Source organism: Ictidomys tridecemlineatus, chromosome 5 (assembly GCF_052094955.1).
Source record: "Ictidomys tridecemlineatus isolate mIctTri1 chromosome 5, mIctTri1.hap1, whole genome shotgun sequence".
Classification (NCBI taxonomy): Eukaryota; Metazoa; Chordata; class Mammalia; order Rodentia; family Sciuridae; genus Ictidomys; species Ictidomys tridecemlineatus.
In genome coordinates this window covers 93,507,992-93,533,246 of record NC_135481.1, presented here as the reverse complement: position 1 = coordinate 93,533,246, position 25,255 = coordinate 93,507,992, and the positions used below count along the sequence as shown (strand labels likewise).

At 40.0% G+C, this 25,255-nt stretch overlaps 2 protein-coding genes across 2 annotated transcripts; both read left to right on the top strand.

Moving 5' to 3' along the window:
* Positions 1-2,021: 2,021 nt before the first annotated feature.
* Positions 2,022-9,284, top strand: LOC144377868 (disintegrin and metalloproteinase domain-containing protein 20-like). The gene has a single exon (XM_078050428.1). The coding sequence runs from the start codon at positions 3,065-3,067 to the stop codon at positions 5,522-5,524; it is 2,460 nt and encodes an 819-aa protein (XP_077906554.1). The 5' UTR covers positions 2,022-3,064; the 3' UTR covers positions 5,525-9,284.
* Positions 9,285-20,595: 11,311 nt separating this feature from the next.
* On the top strand, positions 20,596-25,087 carry LOC101958461 (disintegrin and metalloproteinase domain-containing protein 20). Its single transcript, XM_078050427.1, has one exon. The coding sequence runs from the start codon at positions 22,566-22,568 to the stop codon at positions 24,894-24,896; it is 2,331 nt and encodes a 776-aa protein (XP_077906553.1). The 5' UTR covers positions 20,596-22,565; the 3' UTR covers positions 24,897-25,087.
* Positions 25,088-25,255: the final 168 nt, after the last annotated feature.

Sequence of the window (25,255 nt, the reverse complement as noted above, 5' to 3'; positions counted from 1 at the left end):
ATTGTGATGCTACTCCATGCTCATTCCCCATTGGGCGGGAGTTCACCAGTGTGTCTCAGGCCACGCACATGTGCACACCAATCCCAGATGCTTATTTGCCTGTCTCTCTCTCCCTCTCTCTCTCTCTCAAAGAATCAGTCCTGGTACCAGATGCTGTATCTGTCAAGATTCAGTCCAAAACAGAGAAATCTACCAAGAGACATTACAATAGGAAGTTTTTGAAAAGGTATTGGAGGACTGAATTGATTAGAAGAGAACACTGAGGTACAGGAGGTGGGATTTCTCAAAAGGAGCTAGCTACTTCTCCAAGAAAGGGGAAGAGGTTGGGGTTATGGTAACCTAGATGCTTTTATAATGGGCCTCAGAGATCTGGACCTGAGATGAGGATAGGTGGTGCTGGTCATTTGGGAACAAAGGAAAGGTGCAACTGATAGCTGGACCTCTTAGAAAAGGATGCTGAGGTAGTGGTGGTACCATAGGGGCTTGGGAAAAGGTCCTCCAAAAGTGAGGACTCAGATCTGAGGGAGGGTGCTCCCAACTTGCACTTGGCATCAAGGCTCTTTGTGTCATGGTCTGATAGAGCTGGTAGTGGAACATCTGAGGAAGGGACACTGTCAGGCTGTGTTGGTTTCCCAGGGTCCTGGAATGTCCTAGATCTCAAGACTTCTGAGCAGGGAGCACTGTCTGCTGGCTCTTGTACCTTGGAAGGGACTTGATGAAGCTTTCTCTGTTTCTGTATCAACCAAATGTCACCACCAGAGCAAAGAACCATGGCTGTGGTATGCAGACAGTACCCACGCCCCCAAAAGTAGCATTCCTAAAAGTTTTTGCCTTTTTTTTTCTTTTTTTAGTGCTCTTCTTGGTAAAACTCTATAGGAATCCTATTCACAATGAGGAAACATAATGTGCGGAATGTCCTGTGAAGGTTAACAGTCCTGCCATAAACTTAATTTTGTAGTTCAGAACTTTGATGGGGAGCATAAGAACTCTTAGTTTTTTTGGTGTCAAAACAAAGTTAAACACACTGGTGATATCAATGCAATTGACTGATATCTTCTACTCTATTGTGTTTCATTTACTGAAATCTTCCTGAGTTGATTTCATGACCTAGGAAGGTTTGTGACCCTTGTTTGAGAAATGTTGAAATAGGTCATTTGTAAAAGGAGACATGCCACAATGGGCATCTTGAGGAGTCTGAAGTAGCTCTTTGAAGTTGACAAAAGAGTTAATGATTGAGGCAAAAGGAGAATCTCTTGGTGTTTGGAGGTTTAGTCATGTCAGCAGAAGGACTGTGCAGTGGACACCACTTCATGTAATTTGTGGGAATGCAGCATTCCTTATTGCTGATGGCAAAGACTTGCCTATCACAAACATTCCTCACTATAAACTTTTCTATAAACCTTGTATTTTTGACAATTGTTAGGATGTTGTTATCTTCTCTCTGAGTATTTTTCATAATCCTATCCCACTTTACCCATTTCCAGTTTATTATCTAAAACTCTAATAAATACCGAGGATACGATGAAGAGAAAGATGGAAAGGACATCTGGTGAATGGAGTGCATCTTTCTCAGAAATGCTTTGTGTCAGAGGTATTTTCTAGTGACTTTGGTTTCCTCTGTGGTACTCATTAGCCACTGATTAGTTTTGGAATGCTACCTAGATGGATGCATGGTTTTGTTGACTTCCAGTTCCAAGAGTATTGCTCATGCTCTGTGCTGCTGATCCCAGTTACATCCTTACTTAGGAAATTTAAGCCCACAGTAGGTGATAACAATGTGGCTCTAAGTTTGTTTTAACTTTGATCTCAAAGACAAGGCAGATTATTAATTTGGCATTTAGGTGAAAATCAGTAAATGACCCAGATTAGCTTTTTCCTGAGAGGAAGTTTGTTTCCAGTAGTAGTGAGGTTTTCAAATCCACTCATATTGATCTTATGAGCTTTTTAATGAACTCTAGGCTGAATCTTCTTGATCAGCATTCTTTGGAAAGTTGACATTGAATAGGATCAATCCAGGTAACTCAGCAGCCATTGGAAAACTAGAATTGAGTTCATATTGACATGACCACAGTGAGCCCCTCAGGATTTAGAACATGAGGCTGGTGGGCTGTTTGGGTTTTTGAGAAGGCTATGTCTGCAAGCTATGGTTGGAGGCAGCTGGACTGTATGCCCTGCCCCTAATAACTTACCTCAACCCATTACCTCATCCGTTTCCCTTCTTTTATTTTGAATATCGTCAATTGGAGGAGATCGACTACTACTTCTGAGCCCTTTAAGTGGGTCTTTTGGCTGTAAACTTAGCATTGGGACTACATAAGATGTCTGGAATGGGGTTGGGTAGGAGCAGTGTAAAAGCAAACTGCATGAATAAAGTAACCACGAATGATGGATTTCGTATGGGTCATTCACATGTTTGCTGACAGTGTGGAGTGCCCGTAGGTTTTTGGGTAGCAGAGGAATTTTTGCGTAAGATATATCTTTTCAAACTGGAAAACTTATTATTATAATTTTACATATTTAAAGAAGAGTGTATAGTGCTGGGGATTCGCCTAGCATGTGCAGGTATTGGGTTCCTTTCCCAGTATCATAACAGAAACCATCTGCCTAGTATGTAATCTGATATCCAGGTTTGACAATTATCTGCCTATGTCAAATCTTACCTATTTTTCTGGGAGCGTACACACACACACACACACACACACACACACACACACACACACACACGTCTATGTGTGTGTGTATTTATATTAGAATATGCAAATCCCATGCATGTTATTGCTTCAAATCTGGTCCCAATTCAAGAATCACTTTAGCCTCCCTTTCGTCTTTTTGTCTCCCATCTTTCCTGTTCCACTGACTCCAATCCAGCCCTTTTTATGTTTCACTTTCAGTACTGCAGCTCTCATGGTCCAACTCCACCAGGATACAGATCCATAAAGATCAGCCCAGCACTCTGAACAGCTCAGAGGGAGGAGCCTTACCAGCAGTTCCTCATGCTCTTGCCTTGTTCTTTTTCTCTGGACAGGTGGCTCCTTAATGACAGATCCTTAATGACAGATCCATAATGGCTGTGGTTGAGACTCTGATGCACATCAGGGTCACTTTTCTACCGCTCTGGCTTGGGATATTTCTGTCCATTCCTGGCCTTTCCCAGGCCAGTCCCTCCCAGCATTTCACCTCCCCAGAAGTGGTGATCCCCTTGAAGGTTATCAGCAGGGACAAAAGTGCAGAGGCTCTGGGTTGGCTCTCCTATAGTCTGCGGTTTGGAGGCCAAAGACATGTTGTCCACATGAAGGCCAAGAAGCTGTTAGTTTCTCCACACCTCCCAGTGTTCACTTACACAGAGCAGCATGTCCTCCATCAGGATCAGCCCTTTGTCCAGGATGACTGCTACTATCATGGTTTTGTGGAGGGGGTCCCTGAGTCCCTGGTTGCCCTCAGCACCTGTTCCGGGGGCTTTCAAGGAATGCTACAGATAAATGAACTTGCTTATGAAATTAAGCCAATTAAACTTTCTGCTACATTTGAACACTTGGTATATAAGATAGACTCTGATGAGAAACAGTTCCCACCCCTGAGATGTGCATTAACAGAAGAGAAAATAGCACGCCAATTGGAATTGCAAATGTCACATAATTTCACTCTGAAACAAAGTTCTTATGTGGGCTGGTGGACTCACGCATGGTATGTTGAGCTAGTAGTCGTTGTGGACAATGTTAGATATGTTTTCTCCCAAAGCAATGTGACCAAAGTGCAGTTAGACATCATTAATACTCTCAATATTGTGGATTCCATATATAACGCTTTGGAAGTTGATGTAATTTTGACTGGTATGGAAGTCTGGACTGCAGAAAACCTAGTTAATACCAGTGTTGACTTAGATGTGGTTGCGAAGTCATTTTCAACTTGGAAGCATAAAAATCTTAATAGACGTCTGCCTCATGATGTTGCACATCTTGTAATAAAAGAATTAGTTGGCATAAAACAAGGTTCCGCGTATGTTAAAGGAATATGCCGTAGTCCTTTTAACTCTGGAGCTCTCGTTTTTGCAGACAACAACTTAAACATTTTTGCAATGATTATGACCCATGAGCTTGGCCATAATTTGGGTATGGTGCATGACACTCAAGGGTGTACATGTGGCTTAGCTTCGTGCATAATGCATCCCTATAAAAAGTCATCAAAAAAATTTAGTAATTGCAGTTATGCCAATTTTTGGGACAATACTCTGAAAACATGTATTTATCCTCCTCCAAATGCAGGGAATATCTTTAAGTTGAAGTATTGTGGGAATCTAGTAATTGAAGAAGGAGAGGAGTGTGACTGTGGAACTAATGATCAATGTGCAAAAGATCCCTGTTGTCTGTCTAACTGCACTTTGCGTTCTGGAGCTTCTTGCGCTACTGGACTTTGTTGCAAAGAATGTAAATTAATGCCATCAGGGACTCTATGTAGAAACCAGGTCAATGAATGTGACCTTCCCGAGTGGTGCAATGGGACATCCCATGAATGCCCAGATGATGTATATGTGCAGGATGGAAGCCCTTGTAGTGACAGTGCCTACTGCTATAAAAAGACATGTAATACCCATGATATACAGTGTAAAGAGATTTTTGGCAAAGATGCAAGGAGTGCATCTGAGAGTTGCTACAATAAAATCAACACCCAAGGAAATCGTTTTGGGCACTGTAGTATTGCAGGCACAAGATATGCCAAATGTTCGCAGCCTGATATCATGTGTGGAAGGATTCAGTGTGAAAATGTGAACAAAATTCCCACTCTCCAAGCACATTCTACAGTGCATCAGTTTCACTTCAATCAAAACACTTGCTGGGGCACTGATTATCATTTAGGGATGTCCATACCTGATATTGGTCAAGTAAAAGAAGGCACCTCATGTGCTCCAGGAAAGATCTGCATCAGTAAGAAGTGTGCCAGTATGGTTCAGCCGACCGAAATCTGTCAGCCTGAGACCTGCAACATGAGGGGGGTCTGCAATAACAAACATCACTGTCACTGCAACCATGAATGGTCACCTCCCAACTGTAGTAACAAAGGCTATGGAGGTAGTGAAGATAGTGGTCCACCTCCTATGGATGTGACTAGAACTACCACTGCAAATGTGCCTGGACATGCAACTGCAACTACCACAGGAAATGCGCCTGGGCCGGACACTGGAAGTGCTACCGGAATTGTGCCAGGAAGAACAACTGGAAACACCATGGAATATACGCCTGATATTGGACAAACGACTGAAAGGACTAAAAATACTGCTGGAAATGGGCCTGGAGGAGCGACTGGAAATAACACTGGAAATGCTCCTGAAGGAACGACTGGTTATGTCACTGGAAGTGCGTTGAAAAAGGAAAAATCATGGTTATTATGGCTCCTTATCTTGCTTCTTTTTATTTTATGTTTAGTCTCTTTGAATTATTTAGCATTGAAAAAGAAACAGAAAACTATTGGTCAACCAAAACCTGAGGAGAAGAAAGTGGAAGGAAAGGAAGAAGTCATACCTAATTAAAATGATCTCTAATTTTTAACAGTGGAGAAAAACAGGGCATGTCTTTCTCCACAGAAATTTAAAGGTCGGTCATTGGAGGATCATAAGCTGTAAGTATTACAGCAAAGGATTCCCACCATGTTCTTACTTATTCTTTTGTGTTTTAAACATTAAAGGTTCATTTCCCTCCCCCAAATTGTCCTTTCTTTCTCCCCCCCACACACGCACACAGGTGTGGGGATACCAGGGATTGAACCCAGGTCTCAGCACTGAGCCACATCTCCAGCCCATTTTATTTTTATCGAGAGACAGGGTCTCACCAAGTTGCTTAGAGCCTCACTAAGTTGCTGAAGCTGGCTTTGAACTGGCAATCCACCTGTCTCCTCCTCCCAAGCCACTAGGATTACAGGCATGGAACACCACGCCCAGTCAGAAGTTATCATTTTATGTTTCCAGAGCAAAGACATTTTTAAGGTGTTGGTCAGTATTTCAAGCCTCTCGATTTTTTATTCTTCTATGTAATTTGCAGGATGTGCCTCTACAAAGGCCATTTCTGTTGGCCCATTTAGTTGTGGCCAAAAGAGCAATTAAAGTAGGCCTGGAGAGATGGATGAGAGGAGAAGAGGGTTTTCATTCCTTTCTTTCCTATGTACTTAATAATTGCCATCAGCGTTAGTTTGATTCGGTTCATTCTAGCTGTTGGGCTTTGGAGTCCAGTTTGGTTGTCACTAGCAGAACCACCCTCATGTTTTCCAAGGTGTACAAGCAGCAGTTAACCACTGGCCTCTCAGTGATCTGTGTTGTAGCTCTGGGGTTAGTTGAGTGGTTTCCTCTGAATTCCTGAAGAAGCAGTATCAGCTGTTCATGTACCTCCTCCAAGATGTGTGTGCCTGGTCTGCAGGGGGCCTCCCTTTAATCACCTCTACACTAATAAACCCGAATTTTTTGCTGTGATCTCCTGACCCTGGGCATATTTGGTGCTTTCTGAAGTTATCATTCTGATAGGTCAAGTGCTGCAGACACAGGCCTGAATTGGAATTCAGAATGCAAGATGTTTATTAGAGACACAGATTTGGAGAGGCCAGGTAGGATGGAGATGAAGCCAGTGTTTGCACACAAAGAAATTAAGTTGTGTTCAGGTCTTAAAGAAGCTTTAACCCGTGTGGATAAAGACAGTGTAGCAAATGTTGTCTGTCAGATGTTTTACTCCGTGGGCCACAGTGGCAGGGTTCTTCATCCCTGTGTTCTGGTATGAAAGGTATACAGCATTAGTTGTTCTGGACTTCTTCCTTCATTGTTGTTCTGTGTGTTGTTTCCCTGAAGTTCTAAGTTTGATAAGGGTAAGATCTCTGATCCCTGACCACATCTTTTCTGTTACTCTAATAGTGTCTGTAGGCATTACCCATGGAAATCCTTTATGCAATCTGTGTACGGATTAATTCCCTTTGAGAGATGTAGAGCTATTTCGTTTTTGTGCCTTCTTATGTGTCTAGCTCATTAAATTGTGTGTTTCAAGGAATTTGTTCAATTCTCCTGTGATTTCCTATTTGTGGACATAATAGTTTGCTCAGAGTATCCTTTCATTTCCTTTTTTGTCCATAGGAAATATGGTGGCATTTCCTCATTCCTTCCTGATGCTATCTGTTTATACTTTTCAATGTTGTCCCGAAGCAGTTTTGCTAAGGATTTATCAACTTGATTATTCTTTTCAAGGGACCAGTGTTAGGAGCCATCTTTGGGCTGTGTGTGGATGGTTGTGCACAGTAGCCTCCTGAGGGGATAAGTCCTGACATTGGGAACTTTCCAAGGCACTCCCCACAGGATTGACTGCCTGATGCAGGTGAACTTTTCCCCTCAAGCTCTGCCAAAGATGCCTGCAGCCAGCATCTGAGATGGGAGTAGCCTGCCAAGATGTTGATCAATCTGTGACTGCAAGACCCCCTGAATCAAAACTCCTCCTTTGATTCCTTATCCCTGCCTTTTATGTACCCCCTTAGGTAAAACACCAGAGCCATTTTTTGTGTAGTTCCAGAAACCATGTGGACTAGATCTATCAGGGGCTTTGCTTTCTGTAAATATATTTCTGAGTGTTTGTACGTTGTTATTAACTAATTGTTTAAGATTGTAAGTTTTAGGGTGGCTTGGATTACCCTGGGCTGGAAGAAAAAACCCTTAATTAGACACTGCCTGTTTTCCCCTCCCCCCATCCCCCCCCCCAGTTATTATGGTGCTCAATGTGGACCTGACCATGTGGATGAAGTTAAAGTAAATAGACACTCGATTAAATGGGGCTTGAACACCCCCAGATTCAGAAGATAAAAATTAAAGCACGCCACACCCACCTCAAAGAAATAGAGGGTGCATCGCAATCTAGAGAGAACTGGGAGGCAGGAAAGTTTGATACCTTGATATAAAACCAAAGCAAAACTCTTCCAGAAAAGAAGTCTATCCACTTAAAAACCTCATTAAAATAAGTTAAGGGAAAAAAGACAATTTATCTACTTTTGAGAATGTTTAAGCAATTTAATCAGAGCTACCCCTCCCCACCCACAACTTCTGCCTTCTATCCGGGCTGAGACAGTAACCCAAAATAGTGACAGTGCCACCTCTGCCTGCCAGTAGTCAGCAAAAGGCAGGGAGAAGAAACTAGAAAAAAGCCCCAGGACGCTGCCACAGAGGGATCCAAAGCAGGGAAGCGCAGGCAGGCAAGCTAAGGGCTTGAGATGCTGACAACTAGGGGAACCCTGGGGGGAAATGGCAGCAGAGTGCTTGCTGGAGGAGCTAAATGCCTAACAGCACCAACTGCTTGCAGAGACCCAGGGCCCAACCAGGAGGGCTCTGAGGATAGCCGAGATGTGGGCGCTCACCCCCGGCCATGGGAGCCAGGCATAATAAGGAAAGGCAAAGCAGCATTGGTGTCTCACGTGACCCAAGGTGAATGGACAGAGTCATAGCTCCGATAATTCCCAGACAGACAAAATTCCACAAAAGCCACTGGCATTGTAACTTCCCATGGGCGAACATGGGTGTCATGAGTGGTTTCACAGACTCAGTCTGAGGCACAGTTAGATTCAGCCAGATCTGTTTCATTAATGGTCATCACATTTCAGGCACACGTCCTAATTCTGAGTCCTAACAGTCTACACCCAAGGATCCCAGATGCTCACCTGTGACGTGTCTTAAATCTGGGTCCCTGGAACTCAATCCTGGCGATCCCTATAGGAGGGGTCTGTTGCAGGGGGGACAACAGCGACAAAAGTCTCTCTGTCTGGGTCCTCTTAGGTCCTGCCGGGCCCCAGAAGGCTGGGATTTTAAGTCCTAGTTCAGTTGTGCTTGCAGCTGATAACTGGGTGACCTCTGGGGTCTATGCCGGGGTGTAGACTCTTAACATCACTCTCCTAGGTCTACCTATGTTCTGCAGCTATATCTTAAGTTTTGCAGTTTACATGTGTACATATGCTTACCGTCTTTATCTAACACACACACTAATATAATCCACAATCAATAGTCCTATATATAATATTTTCTGTACTCATATCAGTGAGAGGCACTCAAGGCAGGACAGCGTACACAGTGGGGACCCCAGAGCTGCAGGCAGAATTTCAGGTGGCATGGAAGGCACAGAAGGGCAGATCTGACAGTGCGGCCAGGGCAGCTAGGGCAACTTGGCGGATACCTTCAAGTCTGAGTAAATAGAAAACAGGTTTACGTATGACTAACTTGGTTATAAATATATAGAACAGTCAATTTAAAAATTTTGAGGCTTCTCCTTAAGAACAAATATTAATGTGCTAATGTAAACCAAACTTTAACCTATACATTGAGATGACAATAACTGCATAAAACATTAATCTACCTCATTCCAATAGAATAATTACTTATGCCTGGTAATTTTATTGTTTAAAAAATAACTAATTTTTAATAAATTAAGATGCATATATTTATACTTAAACAATAACATTATAAGATATAACAATGTATTTTTACTTAAGCAATAATAATATTTTTAAAAAATATTTATTGTTTAGTTGTAGATGGACCCAATATATTTATTTTATTTTTATGTGGTTCTGAGGATGGAACCCAGGGCCTGACGCGTGCTACCTGAGAGCTCTACTGCTGAGCCCCAACCCCAGCCCAATAATTATTTTCAAATACCACCTCAAGTTCCAATTTTCAATCTTTACTTTGGAAGCTAATTTTAATTCATATTAAAACATAAATGATTATGATAATTATTGCTAATTAATTATATATATATAATCTGTTTCCTGAATATGTAAACCCTTAAAACCTAAGGTTTAAAAGAACATTTTGCTAAACTAATGCTCTATAAACTAGTTTCTGACTCATATAAACAATAAAATATCTAATCATGATTTATTCTTCTATAATTATATAAGACTTATATGTTACTGTCTACAATAAGAAGGAAACTTAACTATATATTTAAAAGACAATTGAGAGACACTAACTTATTTAAAGGGTAACATTATAAGGTATAACAATGTATTAAGAGTTTCTCCCTAGAAGGGATTAAATGTTCTCTTAATTTGTCCATGTCATATTCTACATACAAAAATGGATCAACTAGGTTATGTTAACCCAAGGAATTTTATACCAAAGTTTATAGACTTATATTCAAATGAGAAACTAAAATTAATTTCAAGATTAAGACACCTTACTTATCTTTTGACACGAGACCCATTGTTTTAAAAATTAAGAGGTATACATAAAAATCTTATAGGATTTTACTGTCCATGGTTATATCTAAACTGTTTCCTATATATTTAGAAATACATATTTTATATAAAAATAGTTTCATGTTGACATTTTCAAAACTTGTAAAATCTTTTTAAAATTGTTCATTGTTGATACTGTTTTAAAATGTTATGTTTAATGCCAGATTTCTATCATACAGTTCCTTTATGCAAAACCTTATATTAAATATTTGAGTTGATCTTACTACTTAAATACACAGTACTTAAAGATATTCATACAGCTTACATCTTTATACATAAAGATTGTTTTGACACAAATCTCTTATGTCATTGCTGGGTGAATGCCATATAAAGTTCTAATTTTCATAAAAAAATCATTAAATCATTGTCCTAAAATATACTACTGACTTGCTTTTCCCATCAAATTTAAAGTAACGATCCCCCATACTTAGATCAACATTAGATTTAATGATGATAACAATTTTTCCTAAATTGGTAAGTAAAAGGCTATTCATTCTTCTATTTCATTTTTCGTTATTAGTAATTAATAAAAAATATTCTTCCTGGGCTAGGATAATGGATGAGTGGTAGAGCGCTTGCCTAGCATGTGTGAGGCACTGAGTTCGATTCTCAGCACCACATATAAATAAATAAAAAATAAAGGTCCATCAGCAACTAAAAAAAATTTTAAAAATATATTTTTCCTATCTTCACTAAATAAATATATTTCTTATTCTAAAAGGGCGTCTCTTTATATCTTTCCTGTTTGTTGTGGAGGCTATCTCTCCTAAGTTAAAACTCTGCCTCTCACCTCATTCAAAGTTAAGATAATCATCCAAATTCATTTAAAGTTAGAGTCAAAATGTAAATTTTTATTATACAACTCACTGTATTCTTAAACAAAAAATACTATATAATATATGGAGATCAGTTATAAAATCATATTCCTTAAGTCATAGCTATTATGATAATTACACATAGTTTTACTCTTGTTAATTTCATTGCGTTTTCCCCTATAAACCTTACAGCTATTGGTTGCTAATGTCTTACACAAGTATCAATTCGAGTATATCAAGTTAATTTAAGACAATAAGGTATTACCTATAGAAAAAAACAAGTTATAAAGCTCACTTTCAACATCTATACAAACTCCCTTTTATAATTTTGTTGCTCAGCTATTACTAAAGTTAAAATCAAATTATACATTTGATAAAAATCAGGCTTTTATTTACTATAATCCTTTTCCAACTCAATAATATTGGCCTAATTGGAGCCTAATAAGTAACTCTTGCCAAGTTTCTTGGCCAACTAAAGATAGTAAATCTCTTCTTATTATTGAAATATTTGTACTACACTAGGCCATTGTGTATAGTTTAAGCTAATGATACTCTGACATATATATATATATATAACTTTTTATTCAATTTTTAAAAATACGAAAGTGGGAAAACAGGACCCTAAAAGTCCCTACTAAATCTCACAAAAATATTTAAAAATTTTTTAAAAATTATGATACTGAAACTCTTACTGCTGCTAAGGAACCTATGGTACAATTGAAGGAATCAGATTTCAAAGGATAAAAATCTAAACCTGTCATCGTGGAAAGGGCTGAAAAACCTGACACCGGAAGGTACATTTCCAACCACAGTGGTTATAGCTAGGTAGTCCTTATGAGCAATATCAGGTAAGTAAAATCTATGGAGAGATTTCTATGAACTCATTCCGCTAGTCCACTTTAATGTACCTTGTAATATGGGCTGGAGAATTCATCCCCGTATTTATTAATAATACTCATATGATGGATGGTCTTACAGATACTCATATTACATCCATTCATGTGACTATATTTAAACATAATAGCTACAGTAGCAGCCTAACTACATGTTGGCCCCTTAGTGAACATACCAGTTATTTAAAAGTAACTTTAGAGGAAAGACAACATGGAAAGAAACTAGACCCACCAGTCATGCTGGTCCTTAGAACTTAAGATTGTACTTATATATCTGGGCAGTTATTAAAATAGAATGATTATTGAAATAGATTTTTCTCATAGCAAGCCAGTTATTTCCACAAAATATCCACCAATATTTTACTGCCCTAATCATTCTACAATAGAATTTGGCATTTTTACTGAATGAATGAAGTATATAAATGCTTTGCCAGTGCAACATAAAATCTCTGGAGGTGATTGATATGTTTGGATTGATTTTCAAAAACTTGATAAAAGACAGTTATATCAAGATGCCACTTGCTACAGAAAGTCTAAAGCCAGGAGGACTTAACATGGAAGTAGTGTCACTAAGTGTTTCACTTCTACTTCTTAAAAGAAATTTGCAAACAACCATGTTTAATTTAGATTCTTAATTTAGTAAAAGATCTAAAAAGCTAAAAAATAATTGAGTTATCTAAAATTATTTTCAGAATACCAAATTAAGATGAGATATACTATCATTTTGATTCCATATGATTTAAATTACTCCCTAGTGTGTGGGTATTATTTATAGCCATATAATGAAGGCCAAATTAAGCCTGGCAAACTGATTGATGTTACTCTAGAAAGGTTAATAACTCACATTTGGATTTATAACAGTCATTTCTTATTTGATGATAATTTGGGTCCTATGTATCTTATTGTATTCTCTCAGGCTTATATCTGCCTCCATATTCACTGTATGTATGGATATAATCCATTCTCTCATGATGATAGGACCCCTGAAAGTTTCATTTGTAATATTCTAACTTCAGGAAAGATGATATCAAAAAGATCTCTGGCATTTAATTGTTGCCTCATTTTCCCTGTCTTACAAATGGCCCCATATCTAACTTTATAAGCAGGAAACCCAAGGAGGGTTCCCGCTGTGGCCTGTGAACCTATATTTAATCCTCTTATATTTAATGATTGGAGACATAATAGTATCCTGTAAATTGTAAAAAATGTAATCTAAGCACATTTTCTTAATAACTTGGCTCAAAATATTTCTAAAGTCCTATACAATTAGAAAGTATGGATAAGATTAAATATTTTAAAAGCCATTATTATAGATATCAATACTAAGCTTTCTGCTCTCAAATTCTATAAAGGCTTACATGTCATGCTAAATACAAGTATACCTGTATTACTGCAGCCAGATTTCATGCTTCCCAATAAAATTGGGAAAAACTTAGTGATCATCTGATGCATAGTTTAACATAACAATAATAACGGCTTAAGCCTTGTGGGGATACGTCAAAGCACCCAGGCAGGATACTTAAAAAAGCAGGACTAAGCACATGGGCCCTGCACCTCTAGCTTGTCAAATACTCTGTAAATTGATTGGCTCCCATCCTAAAAACATTTTGAACATTCTACATGGTATATTATTGAAATGATGGTGTTTTCTACTAATTCTTTTTTATATCATAATAGTAGACCATGACGCCCTCACATCAAGGACCCAGTGATTCAAAGTTATAACCCCTCGTCCTCATTTATAAGTTAAGAATGGGGGAGATGTCACAAGCTGTCTTTGGGCTGTGTGTGCATGGTAGCCTTGTGAGGGGATAAGTTTGGCATTGGGAACTTCCTGTGTCACCCCCCACAGGGATTGAGCACCTGATGAAGGTGAACTTCCCCCTCAAGCTCTGCCAAAGATCCCACACAGCACCTGAGATGGGTGACCTGCCAAGATGTCAATCAACCTAGTGACTTCAAGACATCCTGAAGCAAGATTCCACCCTTGAAACCTTAACCCTGCCTTTGATGTATCCCCTTAAATAAACCACTAGAGCCATTTTTCCCTTGTCTAGTTCCACAATCTATGTGGACTAGAACTATCAGAGGCTTTGCTTTTGTAAATATATTTCTGAGTATTTGTACTTTGTTATTTACTAATTATTTGAGATTGTAAATTTTAGGCTGGCTTAGATTATGTTGGGCAGGAAGAGTACCCCCTTAATTAGACACTGGCTGTCGTCTCCTATTAAACCAGCCTTTGGCTACATTGATTTTTCCCATTTTATGTTTGCTTTTAATGTCACAGTTTCATAGTCATATATCTGTTTTTTAAAGTTTTGTTTGACCATTGTGCCTCTGTTATGCTCGAATTTGGGACCCCCAAAGACCACCAGAGACCCAAGATCCATGTAAGCAGCAAAGAGGTGTTTATTGCGAGCCAGCTGGGTCTTCTGCACGCACACAGCAACTGGTGACGCTGAGAGGCCCTGAGCCCAGGGTTTGCAGCAGTTTTATACATTCTTTGGAGAGGGCAGGGACTTCACATACATCATAGCAAATCATCACACACCTCGGGAAAATCAAATAACAACTCTAAAACATGATTAGCACATTCACTGGAGGGAACAAGTTGGGTAGGGCTGATTGGTCAGTACAAAAGGGGTATTCGTTTGAACTGATTGGTTTGAGCCAAGAGGGGTGTACGTGCTGAACTACATGGTTTCCCAACTTGTTATCAACCACTATAAACCACTGGGAGGGTTATCTGGCATCCCAGGTATTTCCCTGTCTCATGCTGATTGGTGGCTGCTGGGGGCTGTTATGGATCCCCACCTAGCCTGACTGAGTCAGGGACACCTGGCACAGCAGATCTCTCCTGTTATTTGTAGATAAACCATTTATCAGCCTGGGAATGTGCTTAGGAGTGCTCTGTGGGTTTTTTCCAAGTACTAAGTCATGTCCCTTCCTTGGACAGGCTTTGCTCTGAGGTCGAGGCTGGTTTTTCACCTCTCACTTGATTATAGCTCAGATAAAATATTTTGAAATTAAAATCTTTTTTAATACATACCCTGAAAGCTCAAAATGTCCATGTAAGTATTCATTGCCATTGCCACATCATGCAGGGTTTTTTTTTTTTCGTATAATTTCATTTAGTAGCAGTCAGTCCAAATATTATCCATTATGCATTTATATTTTTTGTTTTAAACGTGGAGTATTTAGGTATTTCTTTCATTTTGAAATGCCAATGTCTTAGCTGGGCACAAGAGCACGAGATACCACACACCTTGTAGATTCAAACAGCAATTCTTTATTCCCAAACTCACACTGGCCTCTACAAACACGTTCTGGGGAAATGCAAGTTCTGCCACACAATTCACGTCCCAAATACTTTCTCAATTCCACAAGAACTCAAAGGGTACTCAGGCAACAGGAACGCCCTATTCCCACCAGCAATAAACTTAAACCTGGAACTTCCCTAAAACCAGATTGTCTTAAACCAGGAACACCCTAAACCCAAGGAGCGGGATACTTCCTCAAACCTGCAGGATACACCTTAAACCTGGATCCACCCTCGTCCTTGAGCAGGGTCACCTTTCTCAAACACACATGCAAGGTCACAACGGATTTCCAAGGCAAGTCCATTTAAAATGGGGTACGCTGGCAAGGAAATTTCGATGCGTCATTCCTACTTGGCAATGGCCCTCAGGATTGAAAGGTCTGGCTGTGTTTTGTCTTGTTTCTTTATATAGTTTTTAATTCTGCAGTGATTAAGAAACATAAACTTCAATTTTACTCTTTTACATTTACTGGGTATGGCAATAGTTGAGAATTAATTTTTGTAAGTACCCTAGGTGGATATGAAAACTATGCCTATTTTGTATTTAACATAGTATTTTAGGGTGAATGTATGTGTCCAGATGACTTTGAGTAGAGGTGCTTGACATTTCTTTCCAAAAAGTGTTTTTGTATGTTCTGTTTGTGGCTGAAAAAGCTGTATTAACATCGTCAGCTACATTTTGAATATTCCTGTTTCTTATTTTTGATCTCCCCTTTTGTTTCTTTCCTGTTTGGAGCTGGTGATTGGAACCCATAGGCACATTACCACTGAACACCTCCCCAGCCTGTTTTATTTTTTATTTTGAAACTTGGTCCTGCTAAGTTGCTTAGGGCCTCACTCAATTGCTGCGGCTGGCTTTGAACTTGCTGTCCACCTGCCTCATCTTCCCAAGCGATTCAAGTCCTTTGCCATTGTGCCTGGCTTGTTTCAAATATTTTGAAAATATTTACTGAGTATATACAAATTCCAACTGAATTGTCACTCTTATGATAAACATATAACTCATTTATCATGCTAATATTTCACTTTTCTATTATTAATATATTTCTATTATTTACATGTTCTCCCACTCATACACTACCTGATACTGAGGATTGAAACCAGGGCACTTTAACATTGAGTTAAATTCCAACATCATTCCCACGCCCTTTTTTTTTGGTGATCCTGAGTATTGAGCCAAGTGGCACTCTACCACTTAACTACATCCTCAGCCCCTTATAAATTTTGTATTCTGAGACATGTCTTGGCGAGTTGCCAAAGATGGCCTTGAACTTGAAGTCCTCCTGCCTTAGCTTCTCAAATAGAAGGACAGTATTACAAGGACCCTGGGTTCCTGTTCTGAATACCATAGACAGTGGTAGGCATTTTTCCATTTAAACATAGAAAAGATAAGTAAAAATGCACTGTAAATGAGAACAAATTATAAACTTTTACAGGGCTGTATCGTGAATTGGACTTGTGGGACTGGAAGTCTGTCTGTCAGTAGTTGTGCATGGAGTGAATGCCTCAGCTCAACATTGCTTCGCACTGCTGTAGCCCTTACACCTAGGCCACACGCTGCATTTATAAAAGATATTTTTCTTTCATCAATAATATTTTTAATTTAAAAATATTTACTTTCAGTACATTATAATTTCAATAATGAAAATAACCTTAGATTATTGTAACATAAATTAAAATGTTTTTAACTTTTGTACTAGTGAGAACACTTAGTTTAAAATACAAACACATCAACTGCTAGCTACACAGTATTTTTTCTTCTACATCTTTATTCTGTAAGCACTTTTCTGTTTCAATTTTGTAAGCTCTCCTTTTACTTTTAAATTTTGTTGTTGTTGTTGTTGTTGAACACTAAGGCCCAAACACACCCATTAGCCCAGATGTCCAAAGGGTTAGCATCATTGTTATCACTAGCTTCCACCACCACATCCTGTCCTGCTGGAAAGTCTTGAGGGGCAGTTACAGGCATGGAGCTCTTATCCCTGTGATAACTATGCCTTCTTCTGGAATCTCTCCTCTAGGACCTGCTTGAGGCTCTTTCTGAGAAGGTTTCACTCCTTTTGGAATTATGTTCATGTGGTTTGCTTGGTTTGTCTCCTTTTTGCATCTTAGACTTCCTTCTAAGTAGGAAATGTGCTAGGAGCATTCCTTCTATTAACAAAAAGTCTTTTGGTGTTGGCGGCCATGCTTTGAAATGTTTCATAAGGAGCTTCTTGACCTATACAAGCTCCTTTTATGCACTTCACTGTCAATGGTCTTGAGTTCTACTCTTCTCTAGTAGTTTCCTTTCTCTTGGGAGATATCTCCTTCGGGTATAAGTTGAACGTGTGGTTCAAATTTTTCAGTATCATTATACTCTTATGAGAACACTGTGTGGATTCCCCATTGTCCAAAACATCATTATGCAGCATATGACTGAATACACTTGAAGCTGAATTGCAGCATCATTCCTTAGAGGGACACAGCCTCTTATTCCGTTGAAAGTCCTTGGATCTATGAATTGGCTTAATCTAGGAAAACAAGAAGTTAGGACTCTGCCATGATGGGGAGTTTTTTTGTCCATCCAGTCTAGTAGTTTCCCTTTATTGAACTATGTATTGTTTTGGTAGGCTGCCCATGTTTTAATTGATAGGGTGACTATGAACTGTTCGTCTTTCCTTTGGAACCTTAGGGCTCAGAATACTCTGGTTGACACATCATTCCTGCAGCTCATTATGGAAAATACACTTACTTTGTATCTGCAGTGCACTAACATGTGGTCACTGTTACTCTGGGAGCAAATTACCTTCATTAGGATCAGGGAGCCCATCTGTGTCTCCTGAGTAATTTTAAGGAATGTATGTGTGCAGGTTACACATGATGAGTCCGTTCTAGTGTTCCTATTTCTCTAAGTCTTTGGTACCCTTTCTGTACATTATGTGAACAAAATTTAGGTATCCTGATCTCCTGGAGTATAAAAGCTTACTGCAGTATGTTTCAGTCAAACAAGTAAAATTATTGATGTACTTTCAAATACCTGAGCTAGCACAAAAAATCCAGATATCTGGTAAGTTCACCCATAATAAATATTTGGCATGCTTCATTGTGCTTTTTGCTCTTCCACAATCCAAAAATTCTTAGGATCTAAATCCTACACACCCCTGTGGGTCTCTGCCAATATAAACTATGACAACATTGCAAATATTTTGTAATAGAAACTTTTGCCTTCCAATTGAGACTTAGACTGTAAGGGTCTGGCGAAACATCAGAGGAAGAGACCACCAAGAGACTGCCTCATGCAACAGCAAACGGGTTGGTTTATTTGGAGACCAGCATGCTGGAGCTCAGAGCTCACCTTAGCAAAGAGAGCTAGAGCCCTGAGAACAGCTTGAGCAGAGCTTATATACTTTTCTTGGAGAGGGCAGGGAGGGAAGTTTATTGACTGGTCAGGGTGAGTGGGCAGTTTGCCTGCAACCGAGTGAGGGAGTGCATCCTGCAGTTTGGCAGTTGGGGACAGCACATTCTGGGAACAAGGTTAGCAAACAGTTCACAGTTGGGGACAACACATCCTGAGAACAAGATTTCAACAGTGTTTTGTTAAGCATATAGAAAAACAGAGTGACAAGTACCTATTTTATTAACCTTTCAAGACCTGACGCACAGGAATATGTTGAGATAGGATTTTAGTCTGTGTGTAGGCCCATTAGTTGCATGTCTTGAAGAGTCTAGGAATCCTCTTGCAGGGTAAGTTTCTCACCTGAGGTCATTACAGGGTCTCAAGCTCAATTCCTCAGACAGGAGAGCTCTAGGCTCTTTCACTGGCAAAGGAGGCTCAGAACCACCCAGGTCCCGCTGGAATTCCTCATTTCAAATCCCCACATTTTTTCCTTTTCTGTTAGTGACCTAACACATCCCACTAGAGTGTCAGAAAATGAATGTGCTTAACTCTCATTGTGATTCTGCACTGCCCACAATATTTTGATCTTCAGTGAGGTTGGTGCTGTGGTAAAGCAAAGAAGAGATTCTTTCAGGTCCATCATGATAAGCTTGTGATCTGAGAAAGTGGGGTCTTGGAAATCATCATCAGTATAGTTAAATCCAGCTGCCCCACCCCCCAGTCCTTGAGGCACTTATGGACATCATTCCAGTAGTCACTTGGTCCCCCTGCACACTTGTAACACTGGGGCACTTCATCACAATCAACAGTGAGTGGTAATTTATGTAATTGTGATGCTACTCCGTGCTCATTCCCCATTGGGCGGGAGTTCACCAGTGTGTCTCAGGCCACGCACATGTGCACACCAATCCCAGATGCTTATTTGCCTGTCTCTCTCTCCCTCTCTCTCTCAGAATCAGTCCTGGTACCAGATGCTGTATCTCTCAAGATTCAGTCCAAAACAGAGAAATCTACCAAGAGACATTACAATAGGAAGTTTTTGAAAAGGTATTAGAGGACTGAATTGATTAGAAGAGAACACTGAGGTATAGGAGGTGGGATTTCTCAAAAGGAGGTAGCTTCTTCTCCAAGAAAGGGGAAGAGGTTGGGGTTATGGTAACCTAGATGCTTTTATAATGGGCCTCAGAGATCTGGACCTGAGATGAGGATAGGTGGTGCTGGTCATTTGGGAACAAAGGAAAGGTGCAACTGATAGCTGGACCTCTTAGAAAAGGATGCTGAGGTAGTGGTGGTACCATAGGGGCTTGGGAAAAGGTCCTCCAAAAGTGAGCACTCAGATCTGAGGGAGGGTGCTCCCAACTTGCACTTGGCATCAAGGCTCTTTGTGTCATGGTCTGATAGAGCTGGTAGTGGAACATCTGAGGAAGGGACACTGTCAGGCTGTGTTGGTTTCCCAGGGTCCTGGAATGTCCTAGATCTCAAGACTTCTGAGCAGGGAGCACTGTCTGCTGGCTCTTGTACCTTGGAAGGGACTTGATGAAGCTTTCTCTGTTTCTGTATCAACCAAATGTCACCACCAGAGCAAAGAGCCATGGCTGTGGTATGCAGACAGTACCCACACCCCCAAAAGTAGCATTCCTAAAAGTTTTTGCCTTTTTTTTTCTTTTTTTAGTGCTCTTCTTGGTAAAACTCTATAGGAATCCTATTCACAATGAGGAAACATAATGTGCGGAATGTCCTGTGGAGCTTAACAGTCCTGCCATAAACTTAGTTTTGTAGTTCAGAACTTTGATGGGGAGTATAAGAACTCTTAGTTTTTTTGGTGTCAGGTTAACAAGTTAAACACACTGGTGATATCAATGCAATTGACTGATATCTTCTACTCTATTGTGTTTCATTTACTGAAATCTTCCTGAATTGATTTCATGACCTAGGAAGGTTTGTGATCCTTGTTTGAGAAATGTTGAAATAGGTCATTTGTAAAAGGAGACATGCCACAATGGGCATCTTGAGGAGTCTGAAGTAGCTCTTTGAAGTTGACAAAAGAGTTAATGATTGAGGCAGAAGGAGAATCTCTTGGTGTTTGGAGGTTTAGTCATGTCAGCAGAAGGACTGTGCAGTGGACACCACTTCATGTAATTTGTGGGAATGCAGCATTCCTTATTGCTGATGGCAAAGACTTGCCTATCATAAACATTCCTCACCATAAACTTTTCTATAAACCTTGTATTTTTGACAGTTGTTAGGATGTTGTTATCTTCTCTCTGAGTATTTTTCATAATCCTATCCCACTACCCATTTCCATATTATTATCTAAAACTCTAAGGATATGATTTATTATCTAAAACTCCAAGGATATGATGAAGAGAAAGATGGAAAGGACATCTGGTGAATGGAGTGCATCTTTCTCAGAAATGCTTTGTGTCAGAGGTATTGTCTAGTGACAGTGGCTTCCTGTGTGGAATTCATTAGCCACTGATTAGTTTTGGAATACTACCTAGATGGGTGCATGGTTTTGTTGACTTTCAATTACAAGAGTATTGCTCATGATTTGTGCTGCTGATCCCAGTTAATCCTTACTTAAGACATTTAAGCCCACAGTAGGTGGTAATAATGTGGCTCTAAGTTTGTTTTAACTTTGATCTCAAAGACAAGGCAGATTATTAATTTAGCATTTAGATGAAAGTCAGTAAATGACCCAGATTAGCTTTTTCCTGAGAGGAGGTTTGTTTCCAATAGTAGTGAGGTTTTCAAGTCCACTCATTGTGGTCTTATGAGCTTTTTAATGAACTCTAGGCTGAATCTTCTTGATCAGCATTCTTTGGAAAGTTGACATTGAATAGGATCGATCCAGGTAACTCAGCAGCCATTGGAAAACTAGAATTGAGTTCATATTGACATGACCACAGTGAGCCCCTCGGGATTTAGAACATGAGGCTGGTGGGCTGTTTGGGTTCTCAAGAAGGCTATGTCTGCAAGCTATGGTTGGAGACAGCTGGACTGTATGCCCTGCCCCTAATAACTTACCTCAACCCATTACCTCATTTGTTTCCCTTCTTTTTTTTTTTAATATCGTCAATTGGAGGAGATCGACCACTACTTTTGAGCCCTTTAAGTGGGTCTTTTGGCTGTAAACTTAGCATTGGGACTACATAAGATTTCTGGAGTGGGGTTGGGTGGGGGAAGAGCGAAAGCAAACTGCATGAATAAAGTAACCACGAATGATGGATTTTTCTGGGTCATTCACATGTTTGCTGACAGTGTGAAGTGCCCGTAGGTTTTTGGGTAACAGAGGAATTTGTGTAAGATATATCTTTTCAAACTGGAAAACTTATTGTTATAATTTTACATATTTAAAGAAGAGTGTATAGTGCTGGGGATTCGCCTAGCATGTGCAGGTATTGGGTTCCTTTCCCAGTATCATAACAGAAACCATCTGCCTAGTATGTAATGAATCTTAATGTATCTGATATCCAGGTTTGACAATTATCTGCCTATGTCAAATCTTACCTATTTCTCTGGGAGCCTGCACACACACACACACATACACACACACACACACACACACACACACGTGTCTATGTGTGTGTGTATTTATATTAGAATATGCAAATCCCATGCATGTTATTGCTTCAAATCTGGTCCCAATTCAAGAATTACTTAGGCTCACTTCTTGTTTTTGTCTCCCATCTTTCCTGTTCCACTGACTCCATTCCAGCCCTTTTTATTTTTCACTTTCAGTACTGCAGCTCTGATGGTCCAACTCCACCAGGATACAGATCCATAAAGATCAGCCCAGCACTCTGAACAGCTCAGAGGGAGGAGCCTGACCAGCAGTTCCTCATGCTCTTGCCTTGTTCTTTTTCTCTGGACAGGTGGCTCCTTAATGACAGATCCTTAATGACAGATGCATAATGGCTGTGGTTGAGACTCTGATGCACATCAGGGTCACTTTTCTACAGCTCTGGCTTGGGATATCTCTGTCCATTCCTGACCTCTCCCAGGCCAGTCCCTCCCAGCATTTCACCTCCCCAGAAGTGGTGATCCCCTTGAAGGTTATCAGCAGGGACAAAAGTGCAGAGGCTCTGGGTTGGCTCTCCTATAGTCTGCGGTTCGGAGGCCAAAGACATGTTGTCCACATGAAGGCCAAGAAGCTGTTAGTTTCTCCACACCTCCCAGTGTTCACTTACACAGAGCAGCATGTCCTCCATCAGGATCAGCCCTTTGTCCAGGATGACTGCTACTATCATGGTTTTGTGGAGGGGGTCCCTGAGTCCCTGGTTGTCCTCAGCACCTGTTCCGGGGGCTTTCAAGGAATGCTACAGATAAATGAACTTGCTTATGAAATTAAGCCAATTAAACTTTCTGCTACAAATGAGCACTTGGTGTATAAGATAGACACTAATGAGACACAGTTCCCACCTATGAGATGTGGGTTAACAGAAGAGAAAATAGCACGTCAGTTGGAATTGCAAATGTCACATAATTTCACTCTGAAACAAAGTTCTTATGTGGGCTGGTGGACTCACTCACGTTTTCTTGAGCTAGTAGTGGTTGTGGACCATGTTAGATATGTTTTCTCTCAAAGCAATGTGACCATCGTGCTGTTGGACGTCATTAATGTTCTCAGTATAGTGAATTCCTTATTTGACATTTTGGAAATTGATGTAATTTTGACTGGGATGGAGATCTGGACTACCAGAAACCCAATTGATACCAGTATTGACTTAGATCTAGTTGTGGAGCAGTTTACATTTTGGAAGCTTTTTCAACTTGATGCCCGGCTGCATCATGATGCTGCACATCTTTTCATAAAAGAATTAAATAGCTCAAAACTTGGTGTTGCCTATGTTAAAGGAATATGCCAAAGTCCTTTTAACTCTGGAGCTGATGTTTTTGAAGACAATAGCTTATACCTTTTTGCACTTACTGTGAGCCATGAGCTTGGCCATAATTTGGGTATGTTGCATGACACTCGATGGTGTGTGTGTGCATTACAGTGGTGCATAATGTATGAATATAGAAGGGTAACAAATAAATTTAGCAATTGCAGTTATGCCAATTTTTGGGACAATACTATAAATACATGTATTTATCCTCCTCCATATGCAAGGAATATCTTTAGGTTGAAGTATTGTGGGAATCTAGTAATTGAAGAAGGAGAGGAGTGTGACTGTGGAACTAATGATCAATGTGCAAAAGATCCCTGTTGTCTGTCTAACTGCACTTTGCGTTCTGGAGCTTCTTGCGCTACTGGACTTTGTTGCAAAGAATGTAAATTAATGCCATCAGGGACTCTATGTAGAAACCAGGTCAATGAATGTGACCTTCCCGAGTGGTGCAATGGGACATCCCATGAATGCCCAGATGATGTATATGTGCAGGATGGAAGCCCTTGTAGTGACAGTGCCTACTGCTATAAAAAGACATGTAATACCCATGATTTACAGTGTAAAGAGATTTTTGGCAGAGATGCAAGGAGTGCATCTCAGAGTTGCTACAATGAAATCAACACCAGAGGAAATCGTTTTGGGCACTGTAATATTGTAGGCACAACATATGCCAAATGTTTGCAACCTGATATCATGTGTGGAAGGGTTCAGTGTGAAAATGTGAACAAAATTCCCACTCTCCAAGCACATTCTACAGTGCATCAGTTTCACTTCAATCAAAACACTTGCTGGGGCACTGATTATCATTTAGGGATGTCCATACCTGATATTGGTCAAGTAAAAGAAGGCACCTCATGTGCTCCAGGAAAGATCTGCATCAGTAAGAAGTGTGCTAGTATCGTTCAGCTGCCCCAAACTTGTCAGCCTGAGACTTGCAACATGAGGGGGGTCTGTAATAACAAACATCACTGTCACTGTGATCATGAATGGTCACCTCCCAACTGTAGTAACAAAGGCTATGGAGGTAGTGAAGATAGTGGTCCACCTCCTGGGAAACCCGTTCCAGAGTTCAATGTGACTAGAACTACCACTGCAACTGTGCCTGGACATGCAACTGGAACTACCACAGGAAATGCGCCTGGGCCGGAGACTGGAAGTGTACCTGGAAATGAGACTAGAAATGAGACTCGAAATGTGACTCGAAACTGGAGAAAATTGTTATTACTGTCCCTTATTTTGATTGTTTTCTTTGTATGTTGTCTGTTTATGCGTTATATGGGATGGATAAAGAAACAGGAAAAGGTTGGAGAGAATAAAGAGGAAGAAGAGAAAGAGGAAGAAATAGAAATCTAAGGCTCATAACTAATTAAAATGATCTCTAATTTTTAACAGTAGAGAAATGCAGGGTATGTCTTTTTCAACAGAAATTCAAAGGTCTGTCATGCTAAGATTATAAGCTCTGGCTATTACAGCAAAAAATCCCACCATGTTCTTACTTATTCTTTAGTGTTTTAAACAACAATAAAGGTTCATTTTTCCCAGAAGTTGTCCTTTTTTTTTTTTTTTTTTGGCAGCCGTGAGCCACATCTCCAGCCCATTTTATTTTTTATTTTGAGACAGGGTCTCACCAAGTTGCTTAGGGCCTCACTGAGTTGCTGAAGCTGGCTTTGAACTGGCAATCCACCTGTCTCTGCCTCCCAAGCCACTAGGAT

Coding starts and splice junctions, on each gene's coding strand:
- LOC144377868 (XM_078050428.1), top strand. CDS start 3,065: ATGGCTGTGGTTGAGACTCTGATGCACATCAGGGTCACTTTTCTACCG.
- LOC101958461 (XM_078050427.1), top strand. CDS start 22,566: ATGGCTGTGGTTGAGACTCTGATGCACATCAGGGTCACTTTTCTACAG.